Source organism: Urocampus carinirostris, chromosome 3, assembly GCF_059441175.1.
Source record: "Urocampus carinirostris isolate Australia breed hairy pipefish chromosome 3, RoL_Ucar_1.0, whole genome shotgun sequence".
Classification (NCBI taxonomy): Eukaryota; Metazoa; Chordata; class Actinopteri; order Syngnathiformes; family Syngnathidae; genus Urocampus; species Urocampus carinirostris.
Window position 1 is genome coordinate 38,476,125 of NC_142351.1, and position 13,523 is coordinate 38,489,647.

At 37.8% G+C, this 13,523-nt stretch overlaps 1 protein-coding gene across 1 annotated transcript in view; it reads left to right on the forward strand.

Annotated features, from left to right (window-relative positions):
- dnmt3bb.1 (DNA (cytosine-5-)-methyltransferase 3 beta, duplicate b.1) overlaps positions 1-13,523 on the forward strand; it is a 41,414-nt gene that overhangs the window by 7,756 nt on the left and 20,135 nt on the right. The window contains exons 2-3 of the mRNA XM_088329988.1: positions 5,837-5,933; positions 8,855-8,999. Coding sequence (XP_088186114.1) covers positions 5,837-5,933; positions 8,855-8,999 — 242 coding nt within the window. The remainder of the gene's footprint in view (positions 1-5,836; positions 5,934-8,854; positions 9,000-13,523) is intronic.

Here is a 13,523-nt window from a genome sequence, read left to right on the forward strand (position 1 = left end):
TTTTTCTTCATTTTAAAGTATTTAATAGTATCATTGTTAAAGTACACAATTATTTTAACTGATTTAGCCCTTTAAAGAAAAGTGAACTGATTTTTGTTAAACATGTTTGATAACTTAAAAGTATATACGGTGTGGCTACATGATTTTGAAAAAACAAATGTAATTGTGATTTTTCAGACTAGTATTCCAATTTTGATGCAATTTAATATCTTAATAAAAAAGTGTGTAAATCGTAGTGACAGGCTTTAACCTTGAGAAAAAGCGCTCTCTCCTGGGGAGGTTTGGTAGGGTTGCTGTCTGCTGACCATTAGGTAGGTGTCTGGCATGGTGTGCTTCTTGAAAATTTTGCCGCGCATTTATCGGCAAGTGCCGTTAAAACCTGAACTGTGACAATTCTGGTAGGGCAAACACTCTATTACTCAAATAACGCATGAGAAAAAAAAAAATGTAAATGCTTTAAAAAAACACAGTGTCTGGCGATTACATAATTGCATTACCTCACATTGCAATCAACTAGATCTCGGTTATTCGTGCAGCCCTAATGTACGATATTGATGCTTTACACAGTATTTATGCTAGCATGCTAGCTAATAATACTGACGACTATGCATGATGTTGACACTTTATATGGTAGTGTTATTTATGCTAACATGCTAGCTAATTGCACTGAGTAGTGTACACAGTGGTGATGCTTTACACAGTTTCTTTATTCATTCTAGCGTGCTAGCTAATGATACTGAGGAGTATGCAGAGTCTTAACACTTTATACAATAGCGTTACATATGCTAGCATGCTATTTAATAGTACTAAGGAGTAAGCACAATGTAGACATTGTATACAGTAGCGTCATTTATGCTCCCATGCTAGCTAATAGTACTGAGGAGTCTGCATGGTGTTGATGTTTTATGCAGTAGTATTATTTATGCAAGCATGTTAGTTAACAGTACAAAGAGGCATGCACTGTATTGATATTTTATATAGAAGCAGGGATGCACAATCCTTTTTTTCAGACCGACTTAGAGAAAAGTAAGTATTAGCTGATACTGAAAATTAACCTAAATTTATTCATTTGTAAAACATACTATCCAAAAACGTATTTTCCGACTTTATTGAACATAGCATGTCTACAATTATACTTTAAGTTTAAGTTTACTTGAATTGAAGCAGCCTGTGCAACAATGTGTCGGCGGGGCCGAGAAGTGCAGAGGAGGGGACTGCAGGGGCCCATCAAGGGAATGGGGCCAAGGTTTCGAGGGACGGTAGGGGGCTCCCCTTTAAAGCCTGCTGGTTGGAGATTACGGAGGGGATTGTTCACTTCTAAACGTGCCTTATTCACGTTTGTGTGTGTGTGTGTGTGTGTGTGTGTGTGTGTGTCGTAGGGGGCCCTTTATCATTTGCTGGGGGCCACATTCCTTATATGCCGTGTAGTTTGGGATCACATCAACTCCACTAAACATCCTTCAAGAAGAAAAAGATTATGTTTTTGTGTCATTTGTAGAGTGTGCAACACTATATAATCATGTACCAGACCCCAGTATATGACTTTAATCTGTTCTGATTTGGGGATCTTCAAGTGAAATTATCATAAAGCAGGGGAGAGAAACCAATGGTAATTAACTCCAAACCCCAGGTAAAAATTTTGAAGTAATAAAAAAGTATGTAGTAAGTGTTACTTATAAGTAGTAGGCATGAATATGATTGGTTAACATTCTAAAGAAATAAACATGTAAAAGAAAAATTACATCTTATTCACCTTTGGTGTGATGTGACATGTGCTGGTAGAGTAGTAGATGGATGCAGGGGGCGGAGTAGAGAAGGACGTCAAATTAAAAATTAAACAGAATATTCACGTATAAGGATTGCCTTGCCCTTGAATATTACCTTGTTTTAATCACCTCCTTATTGTTTAACAAAAGTCCAGATAGTTGATTTTTTATGACCATGCAAGTTAGTGAGGATAATGATTGGTGTGCCTTCTTCATATTTCTTGAATCGGAAGCTTCCTTGCAATGGTTATCATGTTTTTGCTTTTCACTTTAGCATCAATGTAAGTCTTGGGACCCATAGCTAAATTACATTACTAAAATACGAAAGTATTGAATCAGATCAATTTACAAATTATTATGATTCTGATCTGTATGAAGAATGAGTAAGGCAATGTGGGAGGGAATTTGGCTAATATCAAACTAGCATCGTATATAATGTTGACCCATAGCAGATAGGCTCATAGACATGAGGCAACTTACTTGACCAGTCATACGCACAAACACCTCAAAGTTGGATTTTTTTTAAAGGGACAGTGTGTATTATTTAGTGCCTCTTAGTGGAAAAATAAAATAAAAAAACAATATTTATCAGAATGATATGCAAAAATCCTCAAACTATCGTGCATATTTATAAATAGTTGTAAGTCGACAATTTTTCATTTATTCAACATAACATGAGCCAATAATACACACTGTCACTCTAATCTTCAGTTCAAAAGCAATTGCTATTTAGCGTTTCAATTTAATTAAAATATTTTGCGATTATATTACTAAACTGATTTATTGTATTAGCTGATTTGTTGAAACTGACAACAGTTTGTTATGCGCTTACACTACCATGAGTCAAGGCAGGAAGTAGCTAGCCAATCATTTTGGGGGATAGACATTTGTTAATCCCAACCATTAGCGTATTAATTGTTCCACAATTATGAAATCTACCTAATCACTGTAAATTCCGGACTATAAGCCGCTACTTTTCCCCCAAACTTTCAACCCTGCGGCTTATTCAGTGATGCGGCCAATTTATGTAATTTTTCTAACGGCCTCCAGCAGTGCTCGAGTACAAACCCCAAACTTTCAACCCTGCGGCTTATTCAGTGATGCGGCCAATTTATGTAATTTTTCTAACGCCCGCCAGCAGCGCTCGAGTACAAAAGGTAAGATTTAGACCGGTGGAATATATGCGCCGAGGAAGACTGCAACTTCACTAAAACTGGCCGCATGCGAAAGGCACCTTTTTCGCAAGTCTGCCAGTGGATCCTGACAGCGTGGGGCAGCATCAAAAAATCCACCATAACCAACGGGTTCCGAAAAGCCGGTCTGCTGCGTGCCGGAGAGGAAGGCACAGAATCAGGAGTGGATGAAAGTTCCAGCGACAATGAGAGTGCGAGTCCGGCTGCGGGAGCGCGGGACGACTTCTATATGACACTGTTTCTTTCCAACACTGAGGAAGACGACTTTGATGGCTTCAGTTCTAAGGAGAAAGATGAGGACGGTTTACCGTGATTTTTACAAGTACGGTATGTTTTTTTAACAGACCCGTTTACTGTGTTGCGAGCGTGTTGCTAGCGTGTTGCTACCATTAACTGCCCTGTCAGGCACCGTTTGGGATGAAAGTTATATTATTATTATTAAAGCTTTGAAAACTCTCTCGGTGTATCATCTTTCTTTGTAGATATGTGTAACCATGTATAATATGTATTTACAACTGTATATTTTTGTAATGTATTTATTTTAATTTATTTTGGACACTTATTCTGATATGTCTTGCACGGGCCAATTAAAAAGAAGGGGCATAACAAACGCGGGGTGACGGGAAGTGGGGACCGGTAAAGGTGAGTGTTTGTGGACACGGCGGACAATAGTGGATATATATTTTTCCCACCCTTACCTTTTGGAAATATACACTTTTTTCTGGAAGTCGTATAGTGGGAAAATGCATATAAACTTGTAAGGTGTGGACGATGCATCCCGGGGTCTACTTTATCTTTATTCTGGGGCTTTTTTTCCAAGTTTTCTTCTCACCTTTTTCATTGTAAATATTCAATTCATGTAAAAACAAAACTTGAAATTACGTAAATGTGAATTTAAGTTTTTTGGCGTATCAGGTTTGCTTTGTGAATTTTTCAATAAATGAAGCGTTTCCTTGACATGCACACACAAATGCGCACTGTCAAGTGTTGACATATGCGTGTCATGTGCATGCAGGCTGAAAGTAAGTAATCCCCGTACAATAAACCCAAGAATGTGACTCAAGCGCTCGGTGGCGTGATCGTGTTTTTTTTTCTTTATCAGAAATTCATTTCTGCTTGTCAGTGCTTGTTTTGGGTTTTTCTTCAAGTCAACGGGTCATTTTACCAATGATAAGGACAATTTGCAGCCACTCAAGTAGCAAAACCACAACAGTGCTGCTGCTGTTAGTGGTAGAAATATGGTATTGCACCTCAGAGGGTTAAAAATGTGAATTTTTTGATTAATCTCCGAGCCTAACGTAGTCAACAAAAGTGAATTTGCAGGACATGAATAACCATTACGAATACAGTAATCCCTCGGTTATCGCGGTTAATGAAAAGTGTAAAATACGCGAAGTAGCGACACCCCTTCAAAAATGCTTAAAAAAAAAAAAAAAAAAAAATATATATATATATATATATATATATATATATATATATATATATATATATATATATATATATATATATACATATATTTATTTAATTCTTTATTATTTTATTTTATGATTATTTTTTAGACCCGGTTAATGGGGACCAAAACCACCCGCGAAAAGTGAAAATCTGCGAAGTAGCGACGCCCCTTCAATAATGCTTAAAAAAAAAAGTTTTTTTCTTTTTATTATTTTATTTTATTATTTTTTTTTTTTAGACCCGCGAAGCTCTGAACCCGCAAACGTGGAACCGCGAAGTAGCGAGGTCCCACTGTATATTTAAAAGACCGTGTGTATTATTTGACCACTAGATGGTGCTGTATTGTGGGTTGCAACCAAAAACGAGTGCTAAAAAGTACATGGAAGAATACAAACTAGACTAGAGACTTGAATTGACTCAAATTCACCATTTTACTTTGCATTTTTTTGCCCAGCCTTTTTGAGGTTTTTGGGTACCGGTAGCAACAATGCGGCGGACAATTATGTCAGTAGAGCTCGTACAGGTGCTTGAAATCATTGAAAATACTTGAATTTTAATGTTGTGTTTACTAGGATTGGAAAGAGCTTGAATTCTGGGTGAAGTGCTCGTAAATGCTTGAAATTGTTGCCATGTCTTTTGGCAAGTCTGCTTGAAAATTACGCCGACATTGCTCTCGTGTGGATTCGCTTTGCCATTGTATTTCTTCTTCCCTCGTTATTAAAGGCAGCTAGCATTAGTTTTCAGGGCAATGTCTTATGAAGCGTCATTGTCCCCGACAGGTCGTGCCCAATAGTACAGGTGCATGCTTCACTTAAACAGGGCACTATGAACTGTGTTAGTGCAATGATTACCTATCAGTTATAGACATTTTGTTATGGGCCATGATAAAAATGATGGTAGCGTTTTACTGTGGTGAATCAGGTGGGTCATGTTATGTAAAATAAATGCTAAATTCTCAACCTACAAGTACTTTAAAAATGCATGTTTATATGAGTTTGTGTATTTTTTCTTATTATTTAAAACAATATTGTTTTTTTAAATTACTTTTCTTTACAAGTAGGAGGCACTAAATAACACACACTGTCCCTTTAAATCTGTGACATGGAAGTAGTAAAGTATTAAATGCACAAACGAAGTACTGTAATCCCTTACTGGTTTGTTCTTCTTACTCGAGGTATCGCGGTTTGAAAAATATTCTTAAAATCCATTATCCCTGATCGTATTTTGCTGCACGAAGGGACTGGCCTCTTATTTTCATGGTTTTAATGTAATACTTATTTATTAAACATACAGATGAAACTTGTTTCATGTTGCTTCCCCAAAATATTTAGTATTTGTTTGTGGCAGGAAATGATAAGTGAGAATAAATGAATTAAAAAAATGCTCAATAAAAGACAAGAGGAAATCAATTTGTTTTTTGGACAGGTTTGAAAAGAGGTCATCCCCACCTTCGGCCACGGCGATGCCTTCTGAGCAATATGCAGCAGTCGCTATGGAGACCGACAACAACATGGCCTTAATGGTAAGCCCAGCATTTTGGTCATCTGCATTATTTACAGAACAAACATAGACAATATTAAGTAGGTATGTATATAGTGTAGGTCCTTGTTTATCTCAGTTAATGGGTAGTGGGGACCAGCCCCCACCCGCAATCTGTGAAAATCCCAAAAGTTGACCCCCCCCCCATTTTCATCATGCACTTTGCCAGCCCCTGCTTACAGCAGTAGAAGAGAAGGGATAATGGAATACAGCCACATGAGTGCTGTATTTTGTTTATCTTCGAGACAGATGTACAGTAGTCATCAAAATAGTCCATTTGCACAATATGTCAATTTCTTTAAGCAGTGTGTCATATAAAATAATTTGTTGGGATTTAAATGCTTTAAAATTGCGGTCTGGAATTAGTAGAGTACAGTAATCCCTTGCTACTCCGCAGGTTGAAAAATATTTCACAAACCATTATCTCTTATCGCAGACTGCTGCGAGCGGGTGCCACCCTGTGCACCAGGCTGAGAGAAGAAATTTGTGTCATGTGGCTCATTTATCCATTCTTTCTGCCTATAATGAACTGCACCTGTGTGGCCTTGATCCATTATCCAAGGTCAACTATTGCCTTGAGTGGGGATCGTCAGAGTGCATGTTGAAAATGGGAGGGGTATCCTGGAACCCCCATTTACCGTGATAAACGAGGGATCACAGTGTGCGTATGGTCTGTTACACCTTTGGTTGGAAACTACTGCAAACCGTAGCATGAATAGTCAGAAAAGAGCAAATGCATAAAAAAACATTTTACATTTTGTCATATTAAATGCTAACGATTGATGTGTTAGCGATTGCTGCTCATCCAAACCTAACAAGCTGTATTACAATTCTTATGAAGTCTGCTTGGCTGAATCGCTCACTTATATCCTTTCCTTCTAAATCATCACTCATTGAAATGTTTGTGTAGCCGTTGGTGCTTGTTCCTCTTTTCCCCTCTTGTAAATCACTTTTGTCTAAAGGGTAGGTGGGAAAAGGGGGGTGGGGTATGTTGGATATTTTGGCCGGGGTCCGTTTCCTTCCTTTCACCATCTGCTCTTGTTTGTATTCTGCTTTCGACACCTCCCCAGAAAAAGTGAATTCTTGTAAATGTGTTCAAGGATCAAGCACCTGCCGTAAATGTTAGTGTTTCGGAAATCTAATCGTTAAGCGATTTTCAACTAGCTCGGGTAATTCCTCGACAAGAGCTGCAAATATTTCGTCACCCACTTGATCACCTTCAAACACGACGGTAACGCTCAACAGGTTAAGACTTGTACGTTTTGCTTGCAGTGTCGTTTGTGTCGCGAAATGTCTCTGACGTGATTTGTTAGCATCTTCTGTCAAACACACACTTTTGGAGTCTACAGAAGCCCAAGAGTGACAAAATAAAGTAAATGCAAACTAGCTAAATTGTAGTACTTCATTTTTAAAACAGGGGGTCGCTTTTCTGAACTATGTACTTGATTGCGAAAGGTTTGCTTGCTTCGGTGTCTTAAGACCTTTTCTATTAAATCAACCCAATACACCGTATTTCCTGGTGGAGCATTTGTCCTTAAGTTTAGTGGCTGTTGGCGTGATCACCTAGGGGAATTAAGACCCCCTAGCAAATCAAAGTTTGTGAAATCGCTGACATTTCTCGAAGCCAGCCAGGCGTTCATACGCCAAATCGGAATATGATTGGCTTAACATGCAGCTTTCTCAGATACCGATATTATGGGACACGGCCTTCAGAATTTTATTGTGAAGGCCTCCTGAGAGATTTCTGATCCTAGCAACAACTGTAATCTGATGGTTTAGTGCCAAAATATAAAATCCCCCATCTGGAAGCAGCGCAGTGTGTCACAAACCAGGTCAGGAAAGAGGAATGGAGAACCCAATCGCGTAACGTTACTCACAGTTTATTGGGGAGAAGAGGAATGAGCGTACACTCGGTCCGTGGATCGTTGGTCACGGGAGTAGATTGATCGCCACGAGAAAGTGGTCAAAATCAAACAACTCAGGGAGAGAACAAAACAGGGGCAAAACACAGGCAAAAACAGACATTCACAGGGCTTGACACAACACAGGCAAAACGGGAATTCACAGGCGTGGCATGTCACAGAGTTTAACAGGAGTCTTGCAGAAGTTGCACAGACGCTCTGACAACTAACGGCTCAAAGGACCGCATTTAAGTACTCCCAGGGAGCAATCTGTCAACGCGTTTCAGCTGGTGTCAGTGGGCGGGGCCAATTGGGCGCCGTGGCAACCGTGACAGAACCTGGCACCACACGTCGGGGACCAATTGAGGCTATGGCAACTATGACACAGTGCTGCTGAAGAGTGACGTCATGCTCATCCCTGTTTTTTTGTTTTTGCTTATATTTTCAGTGTAGCATGCAAATGAGTAAGAGTAAAAACCTTACTTCAAGTAAAGTCCAAACACCGACCCAATCCCCAAAGAGATGAAAAAAAAAAGAGTTTATCCGAGCGCTTCTAGGAAATACACATGCTTGCTCACACAGCAAGAATGAACTGACTAAGCCAGGAGATGGCAGTATAAAAGTTCCAAATTCCATACAGCTCGTTTAATAAAGCTATTCTACGTTTTAAGGCCGTCCATACTTTTCTTTTTTATTCTTAAATACATGAATTAGGGCACAGTGTTATGCAGAGGTGTACTTAAAAAAAGATACTTTGTATAGTCTGAGTCGGAGTGTGGGAGGTCTTCTTCTTCCAAGGGGTGCATGACAGAAAATTATTGAGAAGTACTACTTTAATCTTAGGGACACTTTTGCCCGGTGGTCAAATATTAAATTTGCGCACTGAATTTTTGGAGATCTTTTATACTTGCATTTGAAAGTGTGTGATGTACTTATTTTTGTTATATGCACGGTGTAGAGACTATCACTCGATTTTAACATGTCTTATATTTCTTGGCTCAAGGCGGAGGTGAGCCCGCCTCCTTCCGGGGGCTCATTGGAGAATGACAGCGGTTTGGATCTAACCTGTGAAAGTAGTCCCCTGGAAGGGGCCGAGCCCCCATCACCTCTCAGGCCACAGCAGAATGAGCGGGCCTCATCACCACAAGGTAGAAGACATATATTTTATGTTATTTTTTTAATGTTGCATGTACAGTACATCTTAATCTAGTGTTGAAATATTTTTTTACTAACACATATTTAGATGTCTTTTTTTTTAACTTTTTATGTATTAATGAAGCACCGCCGTTGTAATTTCACCTTTAATTTTAGTGGGTTCCATTTTTACTACTTGTTATACTATACCAGGGGTCCTGAACCTTTTTAACCCAAAGAGCCATAAAAGCAAAATATATTTGTTTTTTTGAGAGAGAGAGAGCCACACTACAAATATTTCAAGACTAAATTCAACAAAACTTCCGAACTCAGGCGCCAGACAAAAACTAATTCTTCAGCGCACTTTATTATTTTACCGTGTGACATTTGATGATTTGATCACATTTATGAAATAATAATAATAATGCCAGAGCCTTTTTCCTATATCAATTTAAATTTACCATTTATAACTTGTCTCCCTTCCGCAGTTACCGTATTTTCCGCACTATAAGGCGCACCGTGTTATAAGGCGCACCTTCAATGAATGATATATTTTAAAACTTTTGCCATACATAGGACGTACCCCATTATAAGGCGCTATAAGTGCATGCTGGTTTAAGATCAGGTAATTGTGCAATTTTGTAATTGTAATTCTGTGCAGTCCTTCGAGACATTTTTGTGATTAAGGGCCATTTGCGGTAAATAAACGTGACTTGACTTGACTACAGTAGAGGATGTAGTTACGTTATGCAACCTCTAGAAGGTGCCGCGCTAAAGGGAATGTCAACAAAACAGTCAGATAGGTCAGTCAAACTTTATTGATAACAAACAAGCTTTCCATAACTCCATTCACTCCCAAAATAAATAAACAGCTGTTTTATTACTTTCTCTGAGGTAAAGCATTTTTGTGACACATCTTTAACATCTTTGAACAACATCAAGGCATGACAGTTTACTTTTCCTCCATTTAGTCAACACGCAAAAAAAAAATCTGATACTGTTATGGTAAATAAAAACGTTAGTGCAATCACAATTTAGTGACACTCGTAATGTGCAAAAATAACAAGTGCAAAACAATAACAGTAAAGCAATAACATAATAACTGTAAAATGTAAAATGTTGTAGTGGGTTTTACATAATTCACCCATGGAATCATTGTTCAGTTAGCGAGTTCCTAGGGGGACTCTTAATTCTGCCGGCTCGAGCCACTCTCGTGTTCGATTCATTAATGTTAGACTCCCTCGCTGCTGCTCTATTACCGTGTCCTACTGCGTGACTGATCGCCTTGAGTTTAAACTCTGCGTTGTAAGCGTGTCTCTTAATAGGAGCCATTTCAGGGTCTTTATACAAACGCACAAATAAAAGCGAATCGTTGTTTAATATTTCCCAGTATGCACGGCGCACTTCTACGCGAAAAATAGAGTCGGTGGCTGCTTCTCTTAGTTGCGAGACCTTGTAATTCAGTATTGATCCATATATAAGGCGCACCGGATTATAAGGCGCATAGTCAGCTTTTAAAAAAAAAAACAGATTTTATGTGCGCCTTATAGTGCGGAAAATACGGTACTTAAGAGTGTTAAAGTTCATTTTGACCGTCATTCTTGTTGTAAATAATGGTCTCCAAGGAAACTGCGAGCAAAGTATTTTTGTAAAAATGTAACAAAATAGCACAAACAAGAAGGACATCGACGTATGAAGAGAGAGAGAATCGGTGTCTTGCGCTGTGTACATAGCTCAGCCCATCTTTACTGGTCACCCAATTAAATAGCTGTGGGTGCTTTGCTGGCGTTGTTAGGTATTTACAGTATGTTTTGTGGGTTTTCATCATAAAGTGTTGTAACAGTGAACATATGTACATTGTTTCATAAGCTTCCATATAAAGGATTACTTAGTGAAGTACAGCCAAAACGAGGTATGTTGGTGTGACACCTTAACTGTAAAATAGAGATGTGTGGTTGGTGAATGGCGAGTCGACGCGTGTGTTGAGGACGTACATGGTGACAATTGAAGCCCTGTGAAGCGGGTGTACCACGTGACTGATTCAGAAGATGATTAATTCGGCTTGAGCGCAGGTCAAAATAAAAGTGGCAAAGGAACGCTTTGAATTCCCCTTTACTAGGAAGTAAATTGTGGCATCATTTTGATACCTCAATCGACCAACCGAGAACCACAAATATCACGGGAAATGCAACAGTGTAAAAGTATCTTGAAGCACCAAACATCCCCAGGGTTAAAAGCCCCGTTCAGTACTTGGAATCACGGAAATCTACGCTTCTATTTCTATACATATTTGCTATCTCGCATATATGCACCCCTGCTTCATCGGTACCACGTGAAAGGGTTTTTTCAAAAACAAGTGAAATTCTCTGCAAAAAAAAGAAAACACATAAGTCTAAAAACTTTGTTATTGTTTTTAAAAAATAAATAAGTAATTGGTTTTACCCCCCTATTTCACATTTTCACTTGTTGCATCAGCAACATAGGACAATTCATTTTTAAAACTCCTCATTTATACATGTATTTTTGTATTCAGAACACAATTTAGACCTCAACGTTTTAGAGCAGGGGTCAGGAACCTTTTTGACCCAATGTGCCATAACAGCAAAAAAATTTTTAAAAAGAAATTGAGAGAGCCACATCATATATTTTCAGACAAAATTGAAAAAACTGCCAAACACACTCTCTATACAAAAGCTAATTCTTCAACACATTTTATTTCACTGTGTGTCATTTGATGATTTAATCAAATGTATGAAATGATAATATGCCAAATCCTGTGTCCCAAATCAATGTAAATATGCCATTTACAATTTGTCTTCCACCTTCAGTTAAGAGTGTTGAGGCAATTTTTTCCATGAAATTTGTACTTAATAATGGTTTCAAAACAATGTGCATGCATAGTTCTTTTGTAAAAATGTCACAAATTAATGCAAACGATAGGCATATCGTCATATTCACTTTCGGTGTAGACTGCACTGAGCGAGAGAGAGAAGGAAGTGCCTTGCGCTGTGTGCAGGGATCCGCCCACCTGTACTGCTCACCCAATCAAAGTAGTTTGCCAGCGTTTTTATTTATCCATTTGAATGGTTTCCTATCGAACTTCTGCATTAAGTTGCTTCGGCTTTATATGGACCAAAATCGTGATGAAATCACTTGACTTTGGAATGCCACAGAGAGATGTGCAATAGTTACATTTTATTTCAGAGCCATATGTACTCATGAAAAGAGCCATACTCCCGAGCCATAGGTTCCCTACCCCTGTTTTAGAGCATGCAGAGGCTGGTAGCAACGAGTAGGTTTTGGGATATATTGTTCTATGAGGAGTATTTTTAAATCACTGTTCTTTTCACTTTTAATTGAAAAGATTTGTGAAGAAGAAACTGTACTCTTACTCTGCTACATAAGGCTGTATTGAACCCGTTACTTAAACCCTCTACGTAATTTCTGTCTCTTATAAAGTGTATTTATTTTGTCAGATCCCTCTGCCAGGCTTTACCATGTTTCATTTAACCAGTGACCCACACAACCAACAGGTGACACTTGTGAGCAGGGTTAGGAGTACAAATACATACAAGAGTTCCACAAAAAGCCCAAGTCCTCCTCTTCAAGTTATACTACGACAAAATATCACAGCCTTTGTTTCCCCAGGCCGAGTAACGGATGCAACATTTGGCAAGCTCCAAACTTGGTATTAATTTTTCTGTCCACATGACGGCATAGTCCAGGAAATGAATCATTTTGTAGTTTGGGAGTCTATCCCAGCTGTTATGTGTTATCCTTTTATTGTAAAATTTCAAGGACACTGTTGTCAAATTTCTACTTGTTTTTTTATTAATGAATTACATTTCATTGTTTTATACACATACTGTACATATAATACATAAAACTTAATTAATTAGGTTATTTAACTTAAATTGATGATTTATTTCATTGAATTGATTATGCTTATGGTCACAAGATGGCAGCATTGCAGGAGTCTATGCCGGCTGTTTTATTTTGTTTTAATTATTTTACATTTAATAAGATTAAGAGCATTTTGTTCAATTTTCTTTTACAAATATCTGTACTTGCTGATTGTTTTATTTTAATTCATCACACTTTTTCATAAAAAACTATATATTCCAAAAACATTTGACTCTACTGTTTTTGCCATATTACCTAACATATTTTAGCATGTTCTTTTAAGTGCGTGTAAACTAAATTGAGTTGCATTAATATTGTTTTATTTCATATATTTTTAATGTATTTTATGTAATATTTTTCATGGATTAGGGACACATTCTTACCTAGATATGAATTATTTCCTCTTTTTTTCAACTTGCCATCCTGTGCTATGGATTTGTTTTTTGGTGAAATTTCAAGGAAACTATTATTATTATTTTAAACATCTTTAATAGAGCACACTGATAAATTAAATTGATTTATTTTTAAGGTAAATCAACTAATTTGCTGCCAGTCCATTTCAGAAGACAAAAAAAATATATAAATGGCAAATCTATTTTTATTCTGGGGAAAAAAACAGGGGACACACACACACA